General features: G+C 38.1%; 2 protein-coding genes across 2 annotated transcripts in view; one reads left to right on the top strand and one right to left on the bottom strand.

Moving 5' to 3' along the window:
- Positions 1 to 21,544, top strand: part of cacna1sb (calcium channel, voltage-dependent, L type, alpha 1S subunit, b) — a 28,766-nt gene extending 7,222 nt beyond the window's left edge. The window contains exons 4-45 of the mRNA XM_036579263.1: positions 13 to 146; positions 232 to 384; positions 1,601 to 1,806; positions 1,961 to 2,064; positions 2,288 to 2,433; positions 3,402 to 3,483; positions 3,575 to 3,735; positions 4,118 to 4,343; positions 4,793 to 5,000; positions 5,084 to 5,204; positions 5,426 to 5,540; positions 6,417 to 6,516; positions 6,767 to 6,836; positions 7,504 to 7,636; positions 7,899 to 8,028; positions 9,297 to 9,356; positions 9,476 to 9,582; positions 9,673 to 9,760; positions 9,860 to 9,967; positions 10,053 to 10,105; positions 10,258 to 10,404; positions 10,545 to 10,746; positions 11,733 to 11,891; positions 12,085 to 12,195; positions 12,288 to 12,371; positions 13,032 to 13,079; positions 14,694 to 14,720; positions 14,838 to 14,963; positions 15,172 to 15,237; positions 15,894 to 15,985; positions 16,075 to 16,234; positions 16,390 to 16,517; positions 16,628 to 16,724; positions 17,372 to 17,474; positions 17,577 to 17,678; positions 17,826 to 17,953; positions 18,180 to 18,302; positions 19,738 to 19,958; positions 20,338 to 20,396; positions 20,488 to 20,582; positions 20,938 to 21,024; positions 21,115 to 21,544. Of these exons, the coding sequence (XP_036435156.1) occupies positions 13 to 146; positions 232 to 384; positions 1,601 to 1,806; positions 1,961 to 2,064; positions 2,288 to 2,433; positions 3,402 to 3,483; positions 3,575 to 3,735; positions 4,118 to 4,343; positions 4,793 to 5,000; positions 5,084 to 5,204; positions 5,426 to 5,540; positions 6,417 to 6,516; positions 6,767 to 6,836; positions 7,504 to 7,636; positions 7,899 to 8,028; positions 9,297 to 9,356; positions 9,476 to 9,582; positions 9,673 to 9,760; positions 9,860 to 9,967; positions 10,053 to 10,105; positions 10,258 to 10,404; positions 10,545 to 10,746; positions 11,733 to 11,891; positions 12,085 to 12,195; positions 12,288 to 12,371; positions 13,032 to 13,079; positions 14,694 to 14,720; positions 14,838 to 14,963; positions 15,172 to 15,237; positions 15,894 to 15,985; positions 16,075 to 16,234; positions 16,390 to 16,517; positions 16,628 to 16,724; positions 17,372 to 17,474; positions 17,577 to 17,678; positions 17,826 to 17,953; positions 18,180 to 18,302; positions 19,738 to 19,958; positions 20,338 to 20,396; positions 20,488 to 20,582; positions 20,938 to 21,024; positions 21,115 to 21,345 (5,101 nt within the window). The 3' untranslated portion in view covers positions 21,346 to 21,544. The remainder of the gene's footprint in view (positions 1 to 12; positions 147 to 231; positions 385 to 1,600; positions 1,807 to 1,960; positions 2,065 to 2,287; positions 2,434 to 3,401; positions 3,484 to 3,574; positions 3,736 to 4,117; positions 4,344 to 4,792; positions 5,001 to 5,083; positions 5,205 to 5,425; positions 5,541 to 6,416; positions 6,517 to 6,766; positions 6,837 to 7,503; positions 7,637 to 7,898; positions 8,029 to 9,296; positions 9,357 to 9,475; positions 9,583 to 9,672; positions 9,761 to 9,859; positions 9,968 to 10,052; positions 10,106 to 10,257; positions 10,405 to 10,544; positions 10,747 to 11,732; positions 11,892 to 12,084; positions 12,196 to 12,287; positions 12,372 to 13,031; positions 13,080 to 14,693; positions 14,721 to 14,837; positions 14,964 to 15,171; positions 15,238 to 15,893; positions 15,986 to 16,074; positions 16,235 to 16,389; positions 16,518 to 16,627; positions 16,725 to 17,371; positions 17,475 to 17,576; positions 17,679 to 17,825; positions 17,954 to 18,179; positions 18,303 to 19,737; positions 19,959 to 20,337; positions 20,397 to 20,487; positions 20,583 to 20,937; positions 21,025 to 21,114) is intronic.
- A 2,159-nt stretch (positions 21,545 to 23,703) lies between these two features.
- taf10 (TAF10 RNA polymerase II, TATA box binding protein (TBP)-associated factor) lies at positions 23,704 to 27,091 on the bottom strand. The gene is made up of 5 exons (XM_036579264.1): positions 26,686 to 27,091; positions 25,024 to 25,181; positions 24,860 to 24,924; positions 24,020 to 24,134; positions 23,704 to 23,887 (listed from the first exon to the last, which is right to left on the bottom strand). The coding sequence occupies exons 1-5, from the start codon at positions 26,822 to 26,824 to the stop codon at positions 23,798 to 23,800; spliced, it is 567 nt and encodes a 188-aa protein (XP_036435157.1). The 5' UTR covers positions 26,825 to 27,091; the 3' UTR covers positions 23,704 to 23,797.
- Positions 27,092 to 27,639: the final 548 nt, after the last annotated feature.

Genomic DNA, 27,639 nt, shown 5'->3' with positions numbered 1-27,639 from the left:
TGCTGTCCACAGGCTCTTTACTTTGGCAGTGGACACAATCAACAAAATAGCTGGGGTCCCCACAGAGAAAGGAGGAGGGTTTGACATGAAAGCTCTCCGAGCCTTTCGAGTGCTTCGGCCTCTTCGGCTCGTCTCTGGAGTTCCTAGTAAGAATCTTTTATTTTAACGTGCGGCTGTAATTTAAACCCCACCATGAGTCACTTACCTCCCCCCCCTGTTTTTGCTCCTCAGGCCTGCAGGTAGTGATGAACTCCATTCTGAAGGCTATGCTGCCATTGTTTCAAGTCGTTCTGCTAGTCTTCTTCTTGGTTACCTTGTATGCCATCATGGGTTTGGAGTTGTTCAAATGCAAGATGCACAAGACATGCTATTACCAAGGCACTGGTTAGTTCTTTTATATATGTCCTGCTGTCACCCTGTCGTTGTTTAACTTATCCAAATTAATAATTCAGAATACCTCTGTTTCTCAGAGTGGCCTAATAATGATAATAATCTATGGACAGTTTACTGTTAGAGTACTCTTTAGTTTAAGGTTAGGCTCTGAAAATATGGTAAAATATTATACATTTATAAAATATTATAAAAATCATAGATACATGAACATACATTGAAGTTAAGTATTTTGGGTTTAAGTTAAGAATATTTTTGTATTAAGTAAAGATCCGACAGGCCAAGATAAGATTTTTCACAAATTTGTATTACAGAAGCAAATCTTATTTTAATTTAGGAATCTTTTCTTACAGCATCTCATCTCAAGTTAGGAAATCTTAACTTACTTGGTCAAAGTCGACAATTAACTGTCATGTCATGTTTGTCAGAGTGTTGGTGCCCCACATTTTCAGTTTCAGTTTCCCAAATGCTTTAGCCAAGCGCGCTAACGTTATTCTTCCTAATAAACAGACACATGTTCAGCTCTATCTCCATATTATTCACCTTCATTTATTCATCAACATTAACGCATGAAGGTAATAAGAGGGGACGGTGGAGATCATGTCTGCAGTGTCTGGGATTTTTAAACCATTGTTAGAAAAAGAACTCAAGTCAAAGCACCGTTTTCAGTGTAGATAAATGTAACATCATTATGCTAGTATTGAACTATGCTGGCTGTCACTGCATAAAACAATAAAAATGGACGGTTAAAACAGAAGTTAAGAAAGCTCTCGGGTTGTCTTAAAGTTAGGACAGAATTTAGGAAATTTTGTCTAGTTAAGATGTCTCTGTAATACTGTTTTCTTATCTAGAGTTAGGATAAGATTATGAACTTAAGAACTGTTGTTCTGTAATAGCTTCTGTCCTAAATTCAGTCCTAACTCAAGTGGTGATGGTGACTAAACAGATGTGATTTCAGAGTTAAGACGTTTCTGTAGTACAGCCTCTGGTATCTTATGTAAGGTTACCACTGTGGAGATACAAGGTTTTGTTATGACAATGACGACATGTATGCTTGTGGTATTTCACATTCTGTAATTAAACCCTTAAACTGCAAGGGTCCATATGTGGGCCGATTCTTCAGTTCCTCACTTTTATAACTGCATAATGAAAAAGTATTAATAGTAGCACTTTTCAAGAAGGTTCATGCTATCTATTTTCTCTGTCATAGACATGATTGCCTTACAGGGGAACGAGGTGGCATCCCCCTGTGCCCAGGCTGGAAATGGCCGCCGTTGCACCATCAATGGGACAGAGTGCAGGGGAGGCTGGCCAGGTCCCAACTTTGGCATCACCCATTTTGATAACTTTGGCTTTGCTATGCTGACAGTCTTCCAGTGCATCACAATGGAGAGCTGGACTAATGTGCTATACTGGGTAAATACAGACATTGCGGCTCTTTGAAGTGTTTGTAGGAAATCCAGTTTAACGTAAATTGATGTAAAACAAAAAAGTCTTCCCAGTTTTACAGTTAGCGGTGATGTTATCCATGTACAATATGGTCACAAGCACAGCTTATGTTGTATTTCAGGTGAATGATGCTATTGGTAATGACTGGCCATGGGTCTACTTTGTGACACTGATTCTGTTGGGATCTTTCTTCGTCCTCAATCTGGTACTTGGAGTACTTAGCGGGTAATTGATAATCCACTGTGTTTTCTAAAAATGCTCACATAGAAAAACATTAACCTCTGTACCTGCAAGCTGACAGTGTGTGCAGTCCACACCATATTAGGCCATACCAAAAAGCACACATAGCCAGAGACAGTTTTTTCAGAGATTCTCTTTTTTCACTATACAAACTCTACTATCACCATTTGTAGTGTAGTTCATTCACATACTTTCAATCTCCCTGTAGTGAGTTCACTAAAGAGAGAGAGAAATGTAGATCCAGAGGAGAGTACCAGAAGTTGCGAGAGAGACAGCAGATGGATGAAGATTTAAAAGGTTACATGGAATGGATCACACACGCCGAAGTCCTGGATGCTGATCAGGAAGGGCGAGGTAACGTTAATACATTTTTAGGTACATGTGCCATGATATGTGGAAATGGTATATGTCTTTTACTGCCAAAGGTAATAGTTAAAGCTCCAGGGCATGTGAATCAGTGTTTTCTAATTAGGTTAATCCTGCTCTTGTAGGCAAACAATGTACATGTACAAAGTATGACGTATGAATAACATTCCGCTGGCCGATACCTTACATATTTCTCCACCTCTGGTTTCAGCCGACCAGTCCTAATCTTGGGTAAAGTTTGTATAACCAGTCTCCATTCCAATTCAGTCCAATTCTCAGCAATCACAAGGCTGATGTGACTTGTCCTGCCCACATAGCTTTAATAAAACTGTGTTCCCTTACAGGCTTGATCTCTTCGTTCGAGTCAGTAGAAACTTACGAGAGAGCTAAGAACCATGTGAAAGCAAGCCTAGCATCCATTCTACCGACAGTTCTCACATAGGTCTGATCAGCACTTTTTAAGCACCATTTCTATCTGCTTAATTTTCATGTCACACAGGCCTTTTTACGTTTTACACTGTGCTCCCTGGGACTTCAGCTTTCTCCACATTTGGTTTTCACTGTTAGTGTATGTTATAATTAACACTATTAGTCTAATTTTTCAGTTTTTATTAAAAGCAGTTCTGTATGTAACTTTTAATGTAACTTTGACTGTTACATTGTTTGGCAACCACAGGTTACTGTTAGGAAAATTGCTTGATGCAATTTTTATTAATGTCTCCAGTTATTAATCATTTTACAAATGCAGTAAGCCATCCAAGGCTTTACTAATGTAAAGAAAAATTAATGGCTGTTTATAATGCCTATAAAAATTATTAACAATTAATACATTTTATTAAAAATGCCTAACAATGTAGTAAAATCACTGTATTGTACAGCCTCTTGGTAAATAATCACCAAAAAGGAACATTAAACCAGATTATTATTGTTTTGATGGATCTCTTCTCTGTCATCAGGTCTTCTCCCTCTGAAGGACAGTGGTTCGGAGACAGACAGCCTTTATGAAATGGAGGGTTTAAACCGTATAGTATATTACTAGTGAGTATGCAAAAAAGCCTTTTGTTATAACAAACTCTCTTATATCAATGCCTCTGTCTCAGTAGACTCAGTGTTGCTCTCTGACTCCTAGTCGCCTGGCACGTCGCTGGAATCGAGTCCTTCGGCTGAAGTGTACTGTTTGGGTGAAGTCAAAAGTGTTCTACTGGCTGGTCATCCTGGTGGTGTTTCTCAACACTCTGGCCATTGCCTCTGAGCATCACCCCCAGTCTGAAGGGATGACTCAGTTTCAAGGTCTGTCCTATTAACCAGATTCAGATATTTGTTCATACCTATAATCTGTTTCTAGTAGGAATATTATAAGATATTTTCTACATATCATCATTTTACTGGACAGTTTTTACAAATAAAACCATTGCATTGGCTGTGTGGCTTCTAATGACATTGTTTTTGGTAAATTTATGTTTGTAAATTCTTTCAACTTTCTTTTTAAAACAAACTGAAATTTAAATGAATGAACATCAACATATTTATTAAAATAAAGGGAACTCAGAGTGCTTTTGCACTGTGCCGTGAGTGCAGTTGTGAACCTTATTTAAATTATGTTGTTGGAAGCTCTAATAACTGAGGAAATGCAGGTTTCCAAACCCTGTAACTATGTCTCTTATGATTGCAGATATTGTGAATAAGATCCTGCTGACCTGTTTTGCGATCGAGATGTTTGCGAAGATGTACGCCTTTGGCTTCCGAGCCTACTTTATGTCTATCTTCAACCGATTTGACTTCTTCGTTGTGACTGTGGGCATACTGGAGATCATCTTGGTTTCAGCAAATGTCATGACATCACTGGGCATCTCTGTAATGCGGTGTATTCGACTCTTACGTGTGGTGAAGGTCACAAAGTAAGTGGAGAGTGAGGAATTGTTTTCAAAGCAGGGGGTTCTCACCCCTCCCCTTTCACCCTTCATTGCTCACAAGCAGCTTTACACAAAGTTACAACATTTCACACACAGAGAGCCAACATTGTCCTAGATAATCTGCTAACAGAATTACAGGAAAAATGTTCATATTACTTATATAATTTAAAAATGTTGATTTTTGTTCCACCACGAGAATAGCTGCTAGGGGGCCTGCAAAAAGTGGTTAAACTGTAGGCTTACTATTCAATTAGTAATCTTAAAACTTCAGTAACAATAAATTGTTTCGTAACTACTTTTTGGTCATGTGGTTATCAGCCTGAGGAACTGAAATGTGAGCAAACACAAATATGATCACAGTTATTCAAGTGTGCAGCACTTTCTAGGCTCATTCTTGCCTCATTATAATGTTTCCTGCATTTTTTGGCTCTTAGGTACTGGAAATCTCTCAGCAACCTTGTGGCCTCTCTGGTAAACTCAGTGCGTTCTATTGCCTCCCTTCTCCTCCTGCTCTTTCTCTTCATCGTCATCTTCTCTCTTCTGGGCATGCAAGTCTTTGGTGGCAAATTCAACTTCCCTGACAGGGACATTCAGCGCAGCAACTTTGACAACTTCCCTCAGGCTCTCATCAGTGTGTTCCAGGTGATCACACTTTTACTGATCTTTAGGAAAGCTTCACTTAAAGCCAAGGATTTCAGCGGTCATTATTTAGTTTTCATTTCCAGGTCCTGACTGGAGAAGAGTGGGATACCATCATGTACAATGGAATCATGGCTCATGGTGGACCAAGTTTCCCTGGAATTCTCGTCTCCATCTACTTTATCATCCTGTATGTCTGTGGAAACTGTATCCTTTGTAATATTCAAAGTCTGAAATCAATTTCTGACGTATATAGTAGTTTAGGTTAATGTTTGCTGTGTAATGAATCGCTATGTGGGGATTGTAAAATAACCTATTTAAGATGACATGCAGCAGCCAAAAAACTAATGTAGTATGGTTAAGTATGGTTTAGTTTAGCCCAGAAAAACATGCAGCAAGGTCCATCTTCCTGAGCTGGTGGCGGTCAGTCATCCTCTTGAATGTGTTCCTGGCCATTGCTGTGGATAACCTAACTGAAGCTGAAAGCCTTTCCACAGCACAAAAGGAGAAAGAGGAGGAGAAAGCTAGGAAGAAGCTCATGAGGTAAACATTTTTTATTTGTGATCTAAGTTAGGTCAACTTAAAATAACAAGGCAACTCACGGTATAGTTTTTTTTTTTTAGTTATCTCAACTTATTTTAGTTTCCTAACTCACATTCTTAGTGCTGTATTTCTGTACTAACTCTGTACTAATATAGTTTAAGTTGAGCTTACTCAAAAAGGGAATGTGCTGCCTCATTATATGCAGAAATGGCTTACAATTTTTGTTGGAGTTTCCTCCTCACCCCAAATTCAGTCATTGCTAATTCTTAGATGCTTGATGCTCTGAGCTGAGGGGCAGGGGTTAAGTGCTTCCTTCTCTCAGACTCCTGATAGTGGAGGGCTGTAGCATCACTGGTATTCAAATTCATTTAGACAATTGAAAATGTTCCACATGCTCAGACAGAGAGCATTGTCTTTTCTTAGATAAAGAACGTTTACCTGTGCTGAAATAAATGTACTTGGAGAGCAAAGTGTTAAAAAGCATTGTGTAATATGGAGAGTCATAGCCTCCAAGTGGACATTAGCAGTGACCAAATTGAGGGAGAGAAAGGAAAAAAAAGAATTTCAGCTCATAAAGAATCAGCACTTATTCAAAAAAGTTCAACTTAAACTGTATTGTTGACCTGAGAATGTGAGTTAGGATAGCTTAGCCTAAAGAAAGAACATTTACAAATGTAAACATTTTAAAAATAAATAGATTAATAAATAAATAACAAACTGAGAAAAAAAAAAAAAAGTTGACCCAACTACTTTTTACAGTGTGGAGATTCATCAGTTCTGTATTGTTTAAATCAATTATAATGCTTCCACTTCCGCATCTTAAAAGACTGACATTTCCGCACAGCATCTTTAAAATCTTCTAATTTCTTACATCAGAACAGCCCCGCCACAAAAAAGTGAGGAAGAAAAAGCTCTGATGGTCAAGAGGCTGATGGAGGCCAAACATAAAACTGAAGGCATGCCCACGACTGCAAAGGTACTAACTCAACAAACATGGGTTTATTGTAAGAGCTTAATATTACTAATTCATTTTTGGGAATGAATTTTTATGTCACCTAAATATTATACTGTTTTACTATTTTACCAGTGGGCCAAGAAATCCTGTGACTGTTGTAGACGTTGAATGCTTTCTCATACCATTAAAATGGCTTTTCCCACCATGTAACCAAATTTGGTCTGTATCACTGTGTAAACATCCTGCCATCTGGCTTATATGTTTTCTGCAGCTTAAGGTGGATGAGTTTGAATCGAACGTGAAAGAAGTGAAGGATCCATTTCCTCCTGCTGACTTCCCAGGTAAACCCAGACAAACAGTAAAATGCTTCATCAGCTCAAGCTGCAGCAGTTTAGGCAGTAGTGTCTCATGATGTGATACAGTATGACTTCAGATTTGGCAATGGTGATGTGCAAGATTAGCAGCACTATAATAAGAGAAGCTAAATTTTACCTTCAGGCTTCTATGGTCATTTATGGGACATGAAAATCCCCATGCTGGCTATTTTAGCCATGAGAAGATAATGAATAATACAATAAGCAAAGTTTACTAATTTTATAAGAGAAGGAAAAATGTATTAAACTTTATTGTATGTTAATGTAATTAAATATAAACCACAGCTAGTGTTTTTTCAAAAGTTGGAAAAAAATAATACTGGAAATAGTATTCATGAGTGGTTTTGATGTGATGATTAGATCAAAGCTTGTAGCATTCATATACTTGATCATTTTGGTCAAATGACATTCTTGTTGGAAGCAGAAAGGAAAAAAAACATTGTATTCAATAAAGTACACACACACACACACACATTTTCTAAGCTGCTTATCCTTCTGGGTCGCGGGGGGAGCTGGAGCCTATCCCAGCGGTCATTGGGCGGAAGGCGTCAGCAAAGTAATTGTGCTTAATTATAGACGTCACTCTAAAGAGTTCAGTCTTCCTGATCTGTTATGAACCCTCTGTTTTTCTCAGGTGATGATGAAGAGGAAGAGCCTGAGATTCCTATCAGTCCAAGACCAAGGCCCATGGCTGACTTGCAGCTCAAAGAGACTGTGGTGCCCATGCCCGAAGCCAGTGCCTTTTTCATCTTTGGCCCACAGAACAAGTGAGTTACTCGCATCAATTTTGTTGACATCAAACAACAGTTGACTGAGATTGAGCATTATGCCATGTTTCTTTCTTCTCAGAACAACCCTCACACTTTTAAAGGGGTATCTTGTGTTGGCCATGCAGACAGTTGGTGAAAGGATATAATGCATCTCTGCCAACTACATATTAATTCTGTTCTGTATTTGAATATGTATATGAGTAAACTTAGCCGGTGGTCTGTGCATTGCCAGTAAGTCTGTTGTGTTTCTCACCGACAGGTTCCGTAAGCTGTGCCACAGATTTATCAATGCAACCCCCTTCACCAACTTCATCCTCCTCCTCATCCTCCTCAGCAGTATCTCTCTGGCTGCTGAGGACCCCATTGACCCCAAATCATTCAGAAACAAGGTGCCAAAATCTGTATTTACAGAACTACAATGCTTAGTTTACTTCTAGTGTATTATATTTTATGTTTGATTGAAACATCTGTCTTTCACATCACAATCAGAGATGGGTAAAGTAACACATTCTCAAGTAAAAGTATTTTTACTTTAGTGAAATGGAGACACAAACAACTTGAGTAGAATTACAAAAGTATAAGGTCGAACATTCTGCATCTATCAGCATAGTGTTTTAGGCTCTAGTCTCTTTTTGATGCACTCTTAGTCTAAAATAAAATCTGAAACGACCAATTGCAAAGAAGTACAGATGCTGTCTCCAATAAAACAATACAATTACACAGAAAAAGAATTTGTAGCTAAAAGTTAATGACTAAAATGCAAAGTAAAACCCGTCCTCTTTTTTCCTCACAAATATACTTCAGTAGAAGTAAAAGTATTACCATTTGAAAATACAAATCGTAAAAAAAATAAATCCACCAAAATTTTACTTGAGTGCAGGTTACTGAGTAAGTGTAACTAGTTAGTACCCCCCTCTGATTGTAACAACACATTTTTTATCTCCAAAGTTTACAAAAGAAGAAAAAATTCTTAATTTCATTAGAATTCTACTTACCTTCTTTCTACATTATGGTTTGTGATGTAAACAAAATCTTTTAGAGTGGTTTGATGTGTAATGGTTAATTATAGAGAAACATACTGGTTTGGATTTCCTTATAATGGTGGAGATTTATTTACTATCCAAAATGACCAGTAAACAAACACTTCTTCTGAGTTTTTGTATGTAATGTTGATCACGTTAAAATTGTAAATCTAAAAAATTATGTTTTCTTGGGGACTATTTTGCCTTAGAATGGCCTGCATGTGCCTCTCCTTCATGAATGGATTTAAAAGTTACCTTTAAGGCCAAAATTTTTATCTCAAAACTATCGTAAACGATGTCTCAGGCATTAGGCAGTGAACTTGTAACCGTTTTATGTGATTGCTTTCTGTGAAGTAGCTTTGAGAGGAATCAAACACTTATGATGTCTTTTTTATCACTACTGTTGTGAACAATTCTGACTCAACAAATTTTCTAGAATTTCACATCAAACCAATTTGAATGATACTGTTTACGTTTTAACTATTTAATTATGCAGAAATTTTGAAAAATATTTAGAATTTGCCCTGCTATTTTCAAGTAACGTTTAAAAAAACCTTTACGAGTTATGAGGTGTTTATATAACCTGAACAATATATCAAATTAATTAATACTGAATATATCTGAACTTTTTACAGATCCTGGCTTACGCTGATATTGTCTTCACAACAGTTTTCACCATTGAGATTTTGTTGAAGGTAAGGTTCATCATCAATTTGAGAACTTATTTTATGACTGAAATATCAACGGGTGGCCTCGCAGCAAAGCAATAATGACTATTGTACTAAATTTGTATCTCTTGAATGGCATGATTCAGATGATGGTGTATGGAGCCATCCTGCACAAGGGCTCCTTCTGCCGGAACTCCTTCAACATCCTGGATCTGATTGTTGTTGCCGTTTCACTCCTGTCTATGGGACTAGAGTGAGTGCAATTATGTTGAGTGATCATCGATTTAACATTATTTGCTGAGGTGTGCTGCTGAAAACATGGTGGTCTATGTCCTCTTTGTAGGTCCAGTGCCATCTCTGTGGTTAAGATTCTCAGGGTGTTGAGGGTTCTGAGGCCACTGAGGGCCATCAATAGAGCCAAACGGGTGAAGGTATGTAGCTATTATGGCATGTAAGTAGTAAGTTTATGGATTTATTGTCTCTGACCTGACAGTCTTTTATTTATTGGATGTTACTTGTCTGTTTTGTAGCATGTGGTCCAGTGTGTCTTTGTGGCCATTCAAACTATTGGCAATATCATTGTGGTCACTCTGCTCTTGAACTTTATGTTTGCTTGCATCGGAGTCCAGCTCTTCAAGGTGAGATGTAAATTCAACCAGCTTTGGTAGCTCTTTCTTTGTATTTATGATTGGAAGTTGTTAGTAATGTTTTTTTTTTTTATAGGGCAAGTTCTACTCTTGTACAGATCCACTGAAACTGACTGAAGTAGAATGTCAGTGAGTACATTACTTGTGACTTATTTGTTTCTTATTTGTAGACATTTCATTTCTAGCAAATGGTGCCTGAGCCATTCATTTTGTCTTCTTGTCTAATATTGAAGGTAAATCTGTTGTATTTTCTAATGATTCCCTTTCATTTTGGTTCTCAGGGGAACATTTGTGAAGCATGTGCGGAACACACTCCATGAAACGGAGGTCCACCAGCGGCAGTGGGTCAACAACGACTTCAACTTTGATAATGTGCTGAATGGCATGCTAGCGCTCTTCACCGTCTCAACATTTGAGGGATGGCCAGAGTGAGTTTACTTTTCCCTTAACTGGACAGCACTGCTTTTGTGTGGACACATCATATGATAAAATTCTTCAGAAGTGCTTGTTTAGGCCTGTTTGATGTGACCCACTTGTTTTTTTTTCCCCATTTGCTGCTTGTCCACAGATTGCTCTATAAGGCTATAGACTCAGATGCAGAAGACAGGGGCCCAGTTTATAACAACCGTGTGGACACCGCCTTATTCTTCGTCATTTACATCATCATCATTGCTTTTTTTATGATGAACATCTTCGTGGGCTTTGTCATTGTCACCTTCCGCGAGCAGGGAGAGCAAGAGTACAAGAACTGTGAGCTGGACAAGAACCAGGTAACATACTCATGGTGCCTTCTATGACTTCTGTGGTTACCTTTACTGGGAAATGATTCAGTGACTTCAACTGACCTATCCATGCTCCACCCACAAATGCGTCTTTAGTAGTAACTGCTGTCAGGTTGGACAAACTTCAATGTAGTTACATTATGACTGAACTTTGAGGGGAGCAACACGCCTGAAACCCCTCCTTCTTCCAATCTAACGCCCTATAAATTCATATCCTCACCTTCCATTCCTGTGACGAAGGGTTCACAGTCCCCACCACCACCACCACCCCATCTCCTCCTAGTTCCTAAGTCTTACATCAGTCCTACTACAGCTATAAGGGGATCTGGCCTTCTAGCAACAGGCAGAAGCTGCCCAGAACTTCAGCCCAAGAACTCTCCACCCTCTGTCAATCAGTCTTCCCTCATACTACCACCATGTTGAAGGCATGGTCTGAACTCACAAACAGAATGTTGAACAAATTGAACTACATTTAGAGGTTAAATGGGATTTTTTGACAGCATTCTGTAGAGTTTCCTCAAAAAGTGCAGCCATGGATGGCTGTAGCATCACCAGGGATTGAACTCGCAATCTGCTGATGATAGGGCCATTTCGATCATCTTTGACCTTATTGCCTTTTGGGTTGGTAACATGGTAGCCATTTTAGCCTTGTCTTTTGCACTGCAGAACTGTATCTTTACAAGTGAATCATCTTAAATCTAGTCAATGTGTGTAAGATTTCTTATTATGAGATAATTGTAAGAATTTTATAAGATTATTTTTAGATGTCTTGCACTTTTACAGTATAACATTTTATCTAGAGAATTGTGTCTAGTCTTTGTCTACATGCACAACTGTCAGCCAATAGAATAAGACAGTCTCAATATTATTAAACGAAACCAAAAAATGTCTACAGTTAAAAGTTAAATAATCTTAAATAATCTTTTTTGTAATATGTGATGTAATATGTAATATTTCTTTTCTTCCCACTCCAGCGTCAGTGCGTACAGTATGCTCTGAAGGCTCGTCCCCTCCGATGCTACATCCCTAAGAACCCTTACCAGTACCAGATCTGGTACCTGGTGACCTCGTGCTACTTTGAGTACCTCATGTTCTTTCTTATCATCCTCAACACTCTATGTCTAGGAATGCAGGTATGTACTTTTGCTACTATATATATATTTAATGTAATACATTTAATGACAGTATTATGTAGAAATTTTGAACGTGTGCCATTCCTATTTAATAGTTGGATTATATTATATTGGAAATATTACATTGTAATGCTTCTTTTCACAAAATAATGTGTTCAGTTCTGTGTTTTTTTGTTTTGTTTTTTAATTGCAGCACTGTAACCAATCAGACCACATAACCAAGCTGTCAGATACTTTGAATGTCATCTTTACAGTCCTTTTTACAATTGAGATGATTGTCAAGCTTATTGCCTTCAAAGCAAGGGTAATTTTCAACCATTAATAATTTTACCATATGCAAAAACTAGAAAGTTGTTGCCTAAAAGACTTCATATTCTTCATATTCACCTTGTGCAGGGTTACTTTGGAGACCCTTGGAACGTGTTTGATTTCCTCATTGTGGTTGGGAGCATCGTGGACGTCGTCCTCAGTCAGGTTGATGTGAGTACAAAGAAGAGCTAAAACATATGCAGAATGATACTTTGACACATAAACAGGTTGAACACAATGGCAAAATGGCAGAATCCTTCCAAAACCAATTGTTTGTATTTTAAACCTACATCCAGATACACGTTATCCAGAGACAAGCAGAAGTGGTCAGTACCAGCACTAGTTTTCAGGACAGAGTTAGAACTTCTCACACTTGATAACCAGCTCCATCAAGGCTAGACTCATCTATGGCTGCTTAGATTTTGATCATTCAGTCTGTTTGTAAATATGAGTGATAGTCACATCATCTTGCTTCCATTGGTTATGAAATGCCTCAAACCACCAGTGTCCACTTTTACTCAGCTTTGTTCACTTCTCGCAGCTATTTTAATCTCTCACTGTTGTTATTCAGCATCACCGCATGTCACTGAGGTCCCCCCAAGACACTTTTTACTATGCTCTGTGCTTTTGTTTTTAATATTTTGCCTTCATATACCCATCACTGTTTGGTATGGTGTTATTATGGTTATGTTATTATGTCATGTAGCTCAAATCTGTTGTTTTTTTGCATCCTCCACATTTAAACCTTGCCTCCTCCTTTCTTCCATCTTCCACCCTCCAACTTTCATGTCTCTCTCACATCACCATCTGACTGCGCCGTGTCTCCTCCAGGCCGCTCTGGAGTCCAGTGGTGGACTGTACTGCCTCCACGGCTGTGCTGTAAATATCAGTTTATGCTGCATGGGCCTTGCCGTGTGAACAGGTTTACTGACAATGGTACACTCTGACCGCTCTAACACTGAAAGCAGAACAGAGAAACAGAAAAGGAATTATACACGCTTACACGCTGTTAGTAGATAAGCTTACAAGGCTCAAACTGACTTGCCCTAATTATGGCTTATTAGTTTGAAAGGCTTTCTTTTTTTAAAAACATTTAGATGAGTTTAGGAATTAAAGACCCAGCACAGTGGCTATTTCATACATTTCAGTCACCGTCCAAAATTTTTCCAAAAGGACATTAAAATGGGTGTTTCATGCTGTCCACTTTCTTTATTGGCTTTTTCCGTTTCACTGTGTAGGCTCAGCCCTCTACATATTGTGTATTCATGACCACTTCTTGATTGACAGCATTTCAGTGCAGTTTATTTTCAGGAACGTCATATTAACCTGACTTTACACAAACAAGTCTGAAGAGAATGCTAGTACAGAACACAAACTAAGGATGAGCTTGGTTATTCAAACTTTACAGGAGAAGGAAAAAACATGCTTTACTTTTAATGTAAGTCAATGGAACCAGACTTTTTTTCAAGTCATTTTGTACTGTTTCCAATGTACAATGTAAAGGACAACAGGATTTTTAAAATTATGTCAAAAACTGAAAAACAGCGATATGTATATTCAAAAATCTGCACTCATTTTAGGAGTAAAAGGTTTGAAAATGTACTAAACAAACCCTACATAAGAATGCAGTTTTTGAAACAATCTGCTCATCAGAGAGCTAACATGGTAACAGATATACGGCAGCCTACTGCTACCATAAGAAGTATTAAACCACCTGTGTGGACAGTGAACAAACAGCACTGTTAGCTTGATGCTAACATACAATGGCAGAGCAGATACAGCTGACATTTCTTAATGATTATATGACAACAATAAAAATGTTTAAGATCTCACTGATTTTTAATATTGATTATTTGATTTGATTATTTTTGTTGCTTCAGGCTGTGGATGTAGATAACGACAGACAAACTGTATCCCAGCACCAGTCCAGAGGATTTCCCAAAAGCATTTTAGCACTAAGAGGATTATTAACACCAAATGAAGTATAATTCCAAAAAGGTGGCTCGGGATGCAGTTTAACAAAAGTTTTAAACTTCTCAGTGCATATGTTGCAATAAAACAGAGGTATGCAGGCAGGCTTGCTACTGGGAAAAACAAAAAGGAAAATGCTGTGCTGGGTCTTTAAATATTCTTACTTTTCTGAAAATCAATATAGTAATCTAACCAACTCCAAAATGATGATTGTGGGCTAAATTTACTGACCTTCCAGCTGGTTGGTAAATCCAATTTAAACCATGCAAAATATGGAATGTCATTTTTGCCCAGCTGTCATATTGCATGTATTTTCTCTAGTAACACCAGTGATAATAGCACTAAATAACAGAATAAGACAAAGAAGTTTATACTGAAGCAAATGTGCTTGTTTAGTCTGTTTAAGTTGCCTGCTCTACCCCATTGAATATGTAGTGAGGCATTACATTACATTATTTAACCATTATGAAAATGCAAGGATGGGTAATGTCTACTTTAATTTTTTTTACTGTTTCTTCTCAGGAAACAAACCCAATGCAGGCCATTGCTGTAAGTGTCTGTAGACATTAGTATGCATGTTTGGTGTTATCATACTTACCTATTAATGTTAAATCTTTTATTTTCTTCTCTCCACTTTCTAAATTCTGCATTTTCTCTTAATCATAGTATGAAGAAAATGCTCGAGTATCGATCACCTTCTTCCGACTCTTCCGTGTGCTGCGTCTGATAAAGCTGCTGAACCGCTCCGAGGGCATTCGCAACCTGCTGTGGACGTTCATTAAGTCGTTCCAGGTCAGACTGGTTTTGCCCATAGAGTGTTACTATAAAACCTTTTCAGATGGATGCCGAAAGTGACAGTGTTGTATAGATTTTGGTAGTGATGTTGCGATAAGTAATGTGAATCATTGCAAGTAATTAAATTATTTGACCGGTTTTTATCAGTATAATCCAGTAACATTCTCTCTCTCTTTCTTTCTCTCTCACTCTCTCATTCTTCCAGGCTTTTCCTCATGTGGCCCTCCTCATACTAATGCTCTTCTTTATCTATGCCGTCATAGGGATGCAGGTGAGCTTCTCTGACCTTATTGTATTGTCTTCAAGACTGTAGTTCCTCATACTCTTATTTTTTTTTGATACACATTGTAGGCATGCAGTTAGCTCATCTTTTTCCATGCCCAGTTTGTGTTAATCTCTAAACGAGGGGTATTCCTGTCATTTTCCTACTCAAACACATTCCTTAAACCTGGCAATTAACAGTTGAGCTGACTAAGGTGTTGCCTCCCAGGAACATATATACCCCTGCTCTAGACCTTTATTAGTGGTCAGTTTCTGACAACAGGACCACTGATGACTGGACATTTTTGGTTGGTGGACTTTTCTCGACCATGCAGTGATACTGAGATGTTTAAAAACCCCAACAATGCTGCTTTTCCAACTTCTTATTTGCACCAATTCCACACACACTAGCATTATTATTAAGTGATATCAGGTCGATTCTGTCCCCTGGCAACCATATAGATAGTTTTTCCAGAATATCCTTTGTTCTGTTTGTTCATGATTCATCTGATTGTATAATTTATCTTGTTGCTGGCTACGCTCTTCCTTATTTATCTTCAACTTTTCCACATGTAGGTGAAAGTATGATAATTCCAAAAATTCAAATGAATGTCTAGGTAAGTGTCCCTAATTAACTCTCTCTGCCTGTTCTCTCTCCCTCTGTAGGTGTTTGGTAAGATAGCCTTGGTGGATGGCACGGAGATCAATCGCAACAACAACTTCCAGACATTCCCACAAGCCATTCTGCTATTGTTTCGGTGTGTCTAATGTTTCCTAGACAATTCTATGATCCAGATATCAGAACATGATACAAATGGCAGAAACTGAACTCTGCTTGGCTCTGCAGAACTGTCACAGGTGAGGGGTGGCAGAAGATCATGCTAGCCTGCATGTCTGGGAAGCGTTGTGATCCAAAATCAGAATTCGCTCCTGGAGAGGAATACAGCTGTGGAACCAACTTTGCTGTTTTCTACTTCTTGAGTTTCAACATGCTGTGCGCCTTTTTGGTAAGCAAGTATAAAAATGTAAGATAATTAAAAAGGCATGATTGTTTTTCAGTACGGCTCAGTCAGCACTGATGAGCAGATTTTACAGCAGACATTGTTTTTCATTGTGCTTGTGAACTAATTGCCCAATGATAAACTTATCACCCATTCTGTAGATTATCAATTTGTTTGTGGCTGTGATTATGGACAACTTTGACTACCTCACCCGTGATTGGTCGATCCTTGGTCCACACCATCTGGATGAGTTCAAGAAGATCTGGGCGGAGTATGATCCTGAGGCGACGTGAGTCAAACACCCAAAAAAGGAGCCTCGTGGTCTTTATTTCTCACATACATCCTGCCTTCTTAATGTCTTTGGTGTGACTGAAAACAATCATTGCTTTCAATCTGAAGGGGCCGGATTAAACATCTTGATGTGGTGACTCTTCTCCGAAGGATTCAGCCACCACTGGGATTTGGTAAATTCTGTCCTCACCGCTCCGCATGCAAGGTAAGCCAAATGGAATCACAGTTTTATAGGGCTCATGTTCTACATTTTTTCATGTAATTTTCCCAAAAGTTGTCTTATGACGTTTGTCTAGTTCTGTGTATCAAAAACAGTACTAATTCATTTTTACTAAATCTGACTATTTTGCAAACCCTCTTTATCCCTTAGATCTAAACAGGCTGTTTTTGTTACTGTGTCTTTAAGACTGATGTATGCAAATGACCTCTGTTTTGATTGGCTGCCTGGTGTCATGTCTTATTGAAAAAGCAGTCCAGGCTGAAACACTCCTTTAAGCTTCAGTGTTAATGAGTGGGGCTAAAGTTCTGCAGGTTAAAAAGGCAGATACATGCAAATGTGTTGGTTTTCATGACATCACAAAAACATTAACATCACAATGGGTTGTTTTTGCGACTTAGTTTCGATGAATGGCACATTCTGATACTTTAACAGTGTTTACATGCTACGTCAAAATCTTTTATTTTATAGAATAGAGGGAAATTTTAAGGCTTTAGCTGTATCATAACTATAACATAATGCTATAATGCTGTATAGAGTCTGTACCCATATAAGACCATATGGGTTAAGACTTTACAGCATTGGTTTACAGAAAACTAAAACCTTAATTTGTCCTTCGTTCTTTTTGACAACAGCGATTGATTTCCATGAACATGCCCCTGAACAGCGATGGAACGGTCACCTTCAATGCCACGCTGTTTGCTTTAGTCAGAACAGATCTTAAGATTAAAACTGAAGGTATGAAATGCTGGACAGAACCTTTAACGCTGTAATATAAGCCTTACGTTTTGATCTGAATTTTTTTTTTTCACAAAATATTCTGTGTGTTGTGTCTGTCAGGAAACTTTGAACAGGCTAATGAGGAGTTAAGACTTATTATTAAGAGTATCTGGAAACGGACCAGTATGAAACTTTTGGACCAGGTCATTCCACCTATTGGAGGTAAGCTACCCCCAGTACAGCGTAAAAATGATGTGATCCAGTGTTCTTTAATTTCCCTTCCCTTAATCTGCAGGATTAAGCCTTTACTATTTTAAAAGCATAGACAGTTCCTTGGTTCTGATTAAGATGTGATGTGCTTGGCTGTAGAGGATGAAGTCACTGTTGGGAAGTTCTATGCCACCTTCCTGCTTCAGGAGCATTTCCGTAAGTTTATGAAGCGCCAAGAGGAGTACTATGGCTACCGGCCTACAAAGAAAAGCGCAGCAGAGATTCAGGTACTTTGATATTGTCATTTTAACAGATTTCAGTGCAGATTCAACTGGCATTAGTAAGATAACCCCTATGTATACTTCCACCCCTCCTCCTTTCACCTAAACCTGAATCAATGGCGTGATCTCAGTGTAATCTATGCAATTATTAAACTTTATTTCTTTCTAACATTCCATTCTAAGATGCTTGCTTTATTTTCTTTTCTCTGTCTTTGGCTCCTCTATTCTCCAGGCTGGTCTGCGCACCATTGAAGAAGAAGCTGCCCCTGAGCTCCACCGGGCCATCTCAGGAGACCTCATCGCTGAGGATGAGATGGAGAGAGCCACGGAGGGAGGAGAGGAGGGCATCTACAGGGTAATATTCACAATCATCTCTAATGGAAAACTGGTTTATAACTAGGGAATCCACTCGAAGGAACCGGACTCCCTGGTTATAAATAAGACATCCTTTTTTATTTAGTACAGTTAGAGTGGCACTCAGAATAAACCTCTGAGAACTTCTTTTTGCCAAGTGTCTAGCCAAAATACACACAAACATTCATTAGTGTGTTACGACTGGGAATCCCATGCTACTTTTTATGCACAGTTTATGGTTGTTAGTATAGCAAAGACTTCTTTACATGAGCCATAAGCTATAATTACACACATATAATTAGAAATATATAAAATGAAAGATAATTACTTAGAACTTTGTCTGGTATGGTCAGTTGGTTAATGGTGAAAAAAGAATTGAAGAAATTAAAAAAAATATATATTAAGCTATATTAAAGTAATATTTCAGCGAAAAATCTAGTTTACATGATTTTCCACTTACCTCAGATGTAGTTGGTTGGCCAGGGCAGTTTTGTTTCTTTAGCTTTGCGGCTAGTTATGAGGCTAATGTAAGCTAAAAAGTAATGTAAGCTTATAACCCACCATTTAGTATTCCAAAATTCCATTACAGGGAATGTTTATTTAGGCCTTTAGACCTTAAGACCAGATTACTGATTGTTTTCGTCTTAATAAAAGCTGATATGATTTGAGGCAAATGTGTGATGTTTTACGCAAGCTTTTCAGCAGTGCTAACTGGTAGGTTATAAGCTTACATTATTTAAATATAAAATTTTAGATAGACTTGGTTATATACTTGTTTTATATTGTCTTTTGTTATCTGTTAAGTTGGATAAAAGCATATTGCATAGCTAAGAACAACAGTCAGTGACAGCCGTCTCATTTCCGTACTTTTGTTCATTTTTATAGATATCAGTATGACATATAGTATCGGAAACCACATAAACGAGTCCGTCTGAGAGTACTGAACAAAACGCGCACACTGGTTAATTTTTTGGGCTGATTCATATATTAGCCTTTTTATAATCCGAAGATCACACTGTGTGGGGTAAACGAACATGTGAAATTTTCTAGCACATTTCTAGTAATTTTTATTAGCAAAACTTGCAGCATAAAGACATTATTTTCTCTTTGATGGGGCAAATTGCCATTTAAAAATGTTTCAGTTTTAAATCAGGTCCCTATTTAAATAACATGAATCAAATACTGTGCTACATTGAAAGTTTTTAAGCACAAGTTCCATTATTTGTTAGCCACATGAGCCTCGTAGCTCTGGTACAAAACTAATAACTTTAGACAACTAACAGGTCTTGCCTCATCGACTACATTTAGGTTATATGGGAAAAATTGAACATTGAATTCAATTGTACATTGAATTTTTCTCCAAAATGTTTAGTGATGATAATATTGTCTTTAAACTTCCTTTAATGATCACATCTTCTTTGTCTGTGAACATACAGCGAACTGGTGGTCTGTTTGGTTTGACCAACACAGACCCCTTTGCGTCTGAGCCCAGCAGTCCCACTTCAGCTCAGACCAGCCAGCGGCCCTTGCAGTTGTCTGAGACTCGCCCAGAGGATGTGGAGTCTCCTCCTGACTCGGTCTTTCTCCCCAACGCTGAGTTCTTCCCTACAACACCAACCAGAACTAACACCAACAACAACGCCAACTTCATTGAGGGGTGGGTGCTTTACTCTCTTTAAAAAGATGAAGCCTGTTCCACCTACCTGTTTATACGGCTAGGAAAGGTGATCACAGAGTTACACAGCATTTTTTTTATAAAGGCAAAAACAGTCAACAATCTCCCAAAGGTCTAAAGGTCTACGTAATCATTCCCTGTAATGGAATTTTGGAATACAAGTTAGAGTAAAAGAACCCCCAAGAGGTTTGTTCCTATAAAACTAGATTTCAGCCCTGACTATTGTAGATCTGATGAGGGGAATAGTTCTTGTGTATCAGTATCTGGTATATACACCACAACCATCAAAGAAAGTCTGTACTGTATGAACACCATTAATTCATGAATGAAAACTCTTTATTTCATCATTTCAAACATGCAGATTCATGATAGAGCGAGAATCAGCTGTTGGAACTAGAGACCAATCCTTTGAAGACTTAAGTAAGTAAAATAAGATCTTAAACATACTGTGTGGCACAAAACTCACTAAATGTTTAAGACTCCTAAGTAAAGAGAACTCTAAACTAAACAGGAGACTCCAGCATGTTCCTCAGCGGAGCCTCATCCATCAGAGATGCTGATGATAGAAGCCAATCAAATTTCACTGTCAGAACCGACATTACACAGGTAATATAAATTAAAAAACAATTTCAGTCTAATGAATTGAAAGACATTTTTATGAGATAATACATTATGGGCCAGTTTCCCATACCCAGATTAAGGTTAATCCTATACTAAAAAGAATTTACAGTAGAGAGTCATTGCCATTGCAATTAGCTGGGCATGATGGGACAATGTCTTGGACATGGATTAAGTCTAGTCTTGCCTAAATTTAAGTGCCATTGGTGAATCCCCATTGGAAATTGTTTTAGTGTAGGATTAGCCTTAATCTGGGTCTGGTAAACCAGCCCTATATAAGGTACAGCAAAATGGCTACTGCCTTTATTCACTCTTCATTTCTGTATTTTATGTACTATCTCAGTTCCCTTATGATCCTTCATATGGTCAGCCAAACACTCAAAAAGCAACAGAGACAGAGTCATCGGCCACTGACCAACTCATCCAACAGGTAAACCGCATTAAGACAGTTTAACTTGTCTGTGTTAGCAAGTTAGGAACCTCAAAATGTTACTATATTGCATTTTTCTTTACTTTTTAGACATTGAGAGACGGTGGCCTTGACACGCTGGCTGAAGACCCTAAGTTTGTGTCCGTGACTAAGAAGGAGATGGCAGAAGCCCTGAATATCAGCGTAGAGGATATGGAGGGAGTCGCCAAGGGAATGCTGAACGGGCGGAGTGGGAAACCAGTAAAACGTAAGAGACGTCCCATCCCAGTTCCACCCAGTGCCAAGCCTGCCGAGCCGAAGGACCCCACCACTGCAGTGTAGACCTTTACCCAGTGTAAGATACATTGAGTCCAAAGCCTGTTCTGGAAACACAAAGTCCACCAACCTCACTAAATGCTGTATCACGTTGTTGACTGGTTGTTTTCTAAACAAAAACAAAGATCTTTTACAGGCGCCTCTTTCAAAAAATGTAGTTTGTTTTGTAGAAATAAAAAATGTAAGAGAACACTTGGCCAACATAGATCTTTGATGAGTTATTTTTGCCATCCATGCCACTGAGTGGCAGAAGGAGCAACTGTGTGACTGCAGATTAGCCCAGGTGAGGTGTGGCACTGTGTTTACTTTAGTATGGGTCATTTGAGTTAATGAGCGTTGCCTTTGGTGCCCAAAAGAACCAAGGAGCAGAACTTGTTTCCTCACTGAGTCTGGATTTTTTACAAGGTGGGACTGGATAACTTCTTGCCTATTGAAGCTAATTCTTACATATTTCATACATTATGGGCAGGAAATTACTCCTTTTGGGAGGACATGGAATATGTCTTAATTGATCTTCCGGTACATCTTTGAACCGTTAATGTACAGAACATATTTAATTGAGAGACAATATATTGTGACAAGGGTACCTTTATAAATATATTCTTGTATTTGATTCACTTTGGACGATGCCAGTGGCACACAGCGGTGAGAAGTTAATGGGATTGAGGTGTATAAAGAACGTAAAATTTGATAGGTTATTATTTTTATTAAGATGGTTAAACTGGTCACTGGTCCATCCATAACTGCAAGGATATAATGAAGTGTTAATTTTAACATGTGTAAGTGTATAAGGATGGGTTACAAAGAATCATTGTGATAAATGTTCTTCTGATAAATGTTTAAAAAAAACACCCAAGCATGATAGCCGGTGTAGTGGATGTCTTCAGACTGGAGATACACCTGCATTACTGCAGTAATGTTCTGCACATTTTAGAGTGCGGACAGTGGACAGTTTGTCTCATCTGTAAAGAAATTCATACTGTTCCAAACAGGTTGAGGCCTGGATACATATGAAGTTGTCTGTATATTTTTACAGACATTTAAGTACTTCTGCACAAATACTGCAATCAGAGAAACACACAACACAGTGAATACACTGAATACTGAAACTCTGGTTGCAATCTGCTCTATTTTAGCACATTCATATTGCAATAGAGCTTTAAAAAGCTTTATTAACTGATCTGATATGCTAGATTAGCTGCTCTATACTATTTTCTCTGCTGATGCTTGTGTTCTGGACAGGCTGGATTCCAATGAGACTGATTTCTCTGAACATACAGTGCCTTCAGCATGGAATCAGCCATGAAAAGTGGAACTTTTTCCATTTGTTTTATGAAACACTTTTGTATTTCATGACTTCTACCAAACCTGTTCTCAGCAATCTTCCAAAGTATCTTGAATAGATGACAATTACACTACAGAGTAAAACAGAGAAGAAAGAAGTATTTCCAAGCCAATCTCAGATTCTGGAACTGCCGGGATTTCCTTTCTATTGTTGAGAAGACCTGTGGCATTTATTGTTTGCACCCCTCTGTAACTATGATATGAATGTGAAGTAAAGCAGAGACCTCGACTCCTGAAATGTTCTGGACTGTCTTTTTTTTTTAATCTTTTACTAACAGTATGATGGAGACACAGAACACAGTACTCAGCAGGTATTTAGGTACATACAGCAGGGCTGGACAAATTCTTCCAGCTATTCAATAAATACTGCTTTGTGGAATTTTCTGTGGATGCCACTGACTTCACGGTTGAGTCATGAGAGTTACAGAAGGAAAAGCACTAAACTACAGTGCAATAACTGTAAATGCAAAAACTGAATGTTTATTAACACAGCGACAGTTTAAATGGTACGCACAGAACTAATATTCTAATACACAATTAACTGGGAATCTTATCTCCGTTCCTAAGGAGTACAAAGGCTCGAGTCCTGTGAGGTCCAGGATTGGAGGCCTGGAACCGCAAGTGAAGTGAAACACGAGAGCAGCTTCCAATTCTATTAATACATAAGCAGGTCAGTGTCCTCTTATGGCATGGAAACTTAAGTCACAAAGCAGAAGAGAAGAGAAAACATACTTAAGTAAAGATCGTAAAACTGCTATAGTTACCATTAAATACAACTGGAAATCACTTTTTCCAGTAAACCTGTAATTTTTTCTGTAAAACTGAGTACATCAGGATAATGTAATATTTTCTGAATTAAACATTGGCCAACATGAAATTAAGGAAAGCAGAGACAAATCCTGTTTATTTTTGTCAATACAGTATTACCAACATCAGATAACAAGCCAGATGTGGTCTGAACAAAATAAAAATGTTGGTAAATACACAGAAAGGTCATACTAAACTGGGATTTCAGTCCATCGTGGTCAATCATGTCTCCAAGGAATGAACATCACTCACAGGCGCTTATATCCCACGTTATTTTCAGCAGTTCAATTCAACAAGCGTGAGCTGTTTATGTGAAGTAATAGGGTTTCTTAACGTTGATGCCATACTCTGATAAAGCTGGGGTCAGGTCCTCCATCGTCAGTGTGTACTTCTTGTCCTGATTTTCAGGGTTAAAAACAACAAAATCAGATTTCTGGCCAAGTTTTATAAAACATTATCTCAAAGGCACCACTTCCTGAGATGTGGGTGGTAAAGTGTGACTGTGTTTATATAAACAGACTCTACAAACCTTTGTTTTGTTCCTGGAGCTCCCAGAAGCAGTGCCCTTCATTTTACAGTGCTGCAGTGCATCATTAGCAATGTCTGAGATGAACTTCTGAGCCGCTAAAGAGATCAGACGGATTCTGTATGCATGGAAGGAAAAACATGGGTTCTTTAAAAGTTGACAAATCGTAAGTGATGAACTACGATTAAAAATAAAAGTTTTTCGTCAAACAGTAACGGAAGTTAATAAATGATATGAACTTGATAATTGTAAGATATCACAATGATATGTGATTGCAAAAGCACCATTCACTATATTTCACTAAATGACTAAAATATAGTAAACATTTTTCTTTAAATAGCTGCCGATGGTGATACAGGTTTTTTTGTGAAAGTAGACATTACTGCTTCAAACATTTTGCACACAATCACCACACTGTTTTTACAGGCTCGTAGTACAGGATTTTTTCAGTATTTTTGGGCTATACACATGTATGGTTTATAATTGGCCATTTGGTCAAATGGTTAAACTGAATTTGCTCTCTGCTCGAGACAATATGGATCAGCCCTGGCAATGGAAATCAACTGCTGGAACAAGCTTGTAATTGGAGAAATGCCAAGTTTTAAACAAGGTACTACATCTACTCTTCACATATTTAGATGTAGACATATCTGAGTCCGTCTGTCTCTGGCCACGTCTTTGTGACAGACACAAAGGTCAAGGATTTGCAGCTGAATATTTTAAGGCGGTGTTCAGATGTATGTTAAATCTGCATTACTCCAGGCATAAGTATGTGCTGTACTTGAAAACACAGTGATTAGAATGGACTAGAAACATGTTTGGAGTTTGCAAAGGTAAACTTACATCCTTGGATCTGATGCTTCAAAGCCTGCACGATTAAGGTAATAGCCCGTAACAGCATCTGGGATCTAATGGAGGGGAAAAAAGTTGGTGAACAAGCCCAATAAAAGAAAAGAAAGGAAAAAAATACATTAAGACATCATTATTGTTAAGTCCAGGGGACTCACTGTAGGAGTGTAATCTTCCAGCTGCATCAGGAAATCAGCCAACGGTGTGGTTGATACGACTGGCTTCACATCCCCATTGGCTATTCCTGTGGGCACATAAAGTCCATTGGAGACCGAAGAGTCCGAAGATGGTGTTGCCATGGCAGCTGAGGTTGGGACTGTTTGAAGAAATAATAGCAAGTAAGTAAGTAAGTAAGTAAAGTTTATTTATATAGCGCTTTTTACAACAGGTGTTGTCACAAAGCAGCTTTACAAGGAAATGAGCATTACAAAAAGAAGTCCGGGTCCGAGCCCCCATGAGCAAGCCAGTGGCGACAGTGGCAAGGAAAAACTCCCTAAGAGAAACAGGAAGAAACCTTGAGAGGAACCAGGACTCAGAAGGGGAACCCATCCTCCTCTGGTCGACACCGGATAGTAAACATTGTTAGTATAAAGTATTATAGTACAAAAAACAGGGTAAAACGTGAAGGAAACAATTAGGTGTTCAACAGCAAGAGAGACCATTTTTACCATCGATACTTGGGTAATGGGTAAAGCACCAACACTTTTATGGCAAGCCTAGTCATTTTCATATTAATTATATTTGAACAAGCGCTTTAATACTATGCATAAATAAATAATTCTGACCTTAAAAAATTCTAATTCTAACATCACCTTTTACTGGTAGAAAACATTTTAGCATGCAAGGTTTCCATTCTCATAATTAAAATTTAACACTTGCAATTTAATTTCCACAAATAAAGATTCAGCTTTGATGTCTGAATTGATTTCTTACTAGTGAAAAGTTGCTACATCAAAATACTTCTTAATTCTTAATTCAGTTCGTACATATAAAAATACAAAATCTTATAAGCAACAACTACATTTGTACATTTACAATTCAATTTCTACTAACTTTAGTAAGAAATTAGTTTGAGCCTGTAATTCTATCAATTTCTAACTGCAACAATTATGGATTACAAGCTAAAATTAATTCCATAATTTCCACCACTAAAATAACTGGTTCAGACGGTTAACACAGGAACATTTATGCATGTATTGATTTTAATACTTCTGTCTTACAGATTTAAAGCATTAAGTTACAAGTGCATTCTGTTTTAATTTAACAATTTTATTTAAAAAAAAAAATAGTTCACTGCTTATAATGTAACTTGTAACTTATTTCCTGACCCACTGTCCCATCAGAGTACTATCTTATATTACCTGAACTACTTTCACTGGAGAACATCAATTTTGTTCATATTTCCATCCACAGAGAAAGAATGGTTCTCTAGGTTAGCTGGTAGCGATCATTTCATTCTTGAACAGTGAAGTGCATTAGAAATGTCTTAAATGGTTCTAATTCACCGGGAGTAACTGACCTGTCACAAAGCGAAGTTAGAGACGTTAGCTAGCTAGCATGGCTAAGTTAACCTAGCTACTTGTAAAATTAGGGGCGTAACGCAAACCTAGCTAGCTAAATGTATCAGCACCGAAAAATAAACATGTATGAAAGATATATCATATACAGTAGACATCTTTAAACACAAACAACTACAAAACAATCCAAGTTTATGTATTTTAAAAACCTGCTAGCTAGTAAGGTGGTTGCTAACTCCAGCTAGATAGCAGCGCCAGCCATATTAACTCAGCTAGCTGTTTACACCCAGCCGGTCTACTCACCATTACTACTCGCTGCTGAGGGGATACTGCTGACATTCGCAGCAGAGTTGCTGTTTGGGACGCAGTTACTGCTGTTGCTCGATGTTGAGGAGTTGGTCACTGCTCCGCTGGTGACCGTCTGTGGAACGTCGACATTCATGGTGGACAGATACACTAGCTAACTAACGCTAGCTCACCGCTAGCCTCTAAGCTACGGCGCTATTTACAGTGAACTTAGTAGCTAAATATATTCACGATTTAAGCATAAAGATCATATAGTTCGGTAGACGTGCAATTATTTATACAATGTAAACTGTGAAATCCCAAATTCCTGCCCAGAACAGGATTTCTACTCAGTTTATTTCCTCCTGAAACGCAGATGAGTCTTGTTTGCGTCTTTGCGCGATCTTGTGAAGACAGCGGCTGCGCGACCTTTAGCTCACATTAATTTTCAAAATAAAAGTGCACAACAAGTCTGCTTTGTGTGCGTCAAAAATAAAAGCCAACCGCGACCCATTCAAAAATAAAATCAGACTTTCGTCTTTTAGATATTGTGAGGATTTACCATACTTTTAAGGAGCTCGACGAATATACGGTAATGCCAATATTTAAACTAATTACTCTACCCTGGAGCTTTCTTGCATATCAGTTATATATTGTATTTAATGTTTGAAGATTATTACATTTTCATGACAGTTCAACGGTTGGATCCCATCTAACTAAGCGACCTTTATCGCTTAAAAAAAAAAAAATACGACAATTGGTGAGTAGAGCTACAATTTAAACACGAAGACAAAATAAAAGCATTACCCCGGTCCGCTTCTGACGACGCAGATCCAGTCAATAACATAAAGCGCAACACATCGTTAAGTAAGACACTAATCATTTTCTGTCCTTTACTTTTGGAAATTATTTAAAGGGTTTGGCCGATATAAAGTGGGGTCATTATTTAAACTAGTTCTTTTACCCTGAACG

Source organism: Colossoma macropomum, unplaced genomic scaffold (genome assembly GCF_904425465.1).
Source record: "Colossoma macropomum unplaced genomic scaffold, Colossoma_macropomum, whole genome shotgun sequence".
NCBI lineage: Eukaryota > Metazoa > Chordata > Actinopteri > Characiformes > Serrasalmidae > Colossoma > Colossoma macropomum.
The sequence above is the reverse complement of the archived record's forward strand: the minus strand, read 5'-3'. Positions and strand labels throughout refer to the sequence as shown.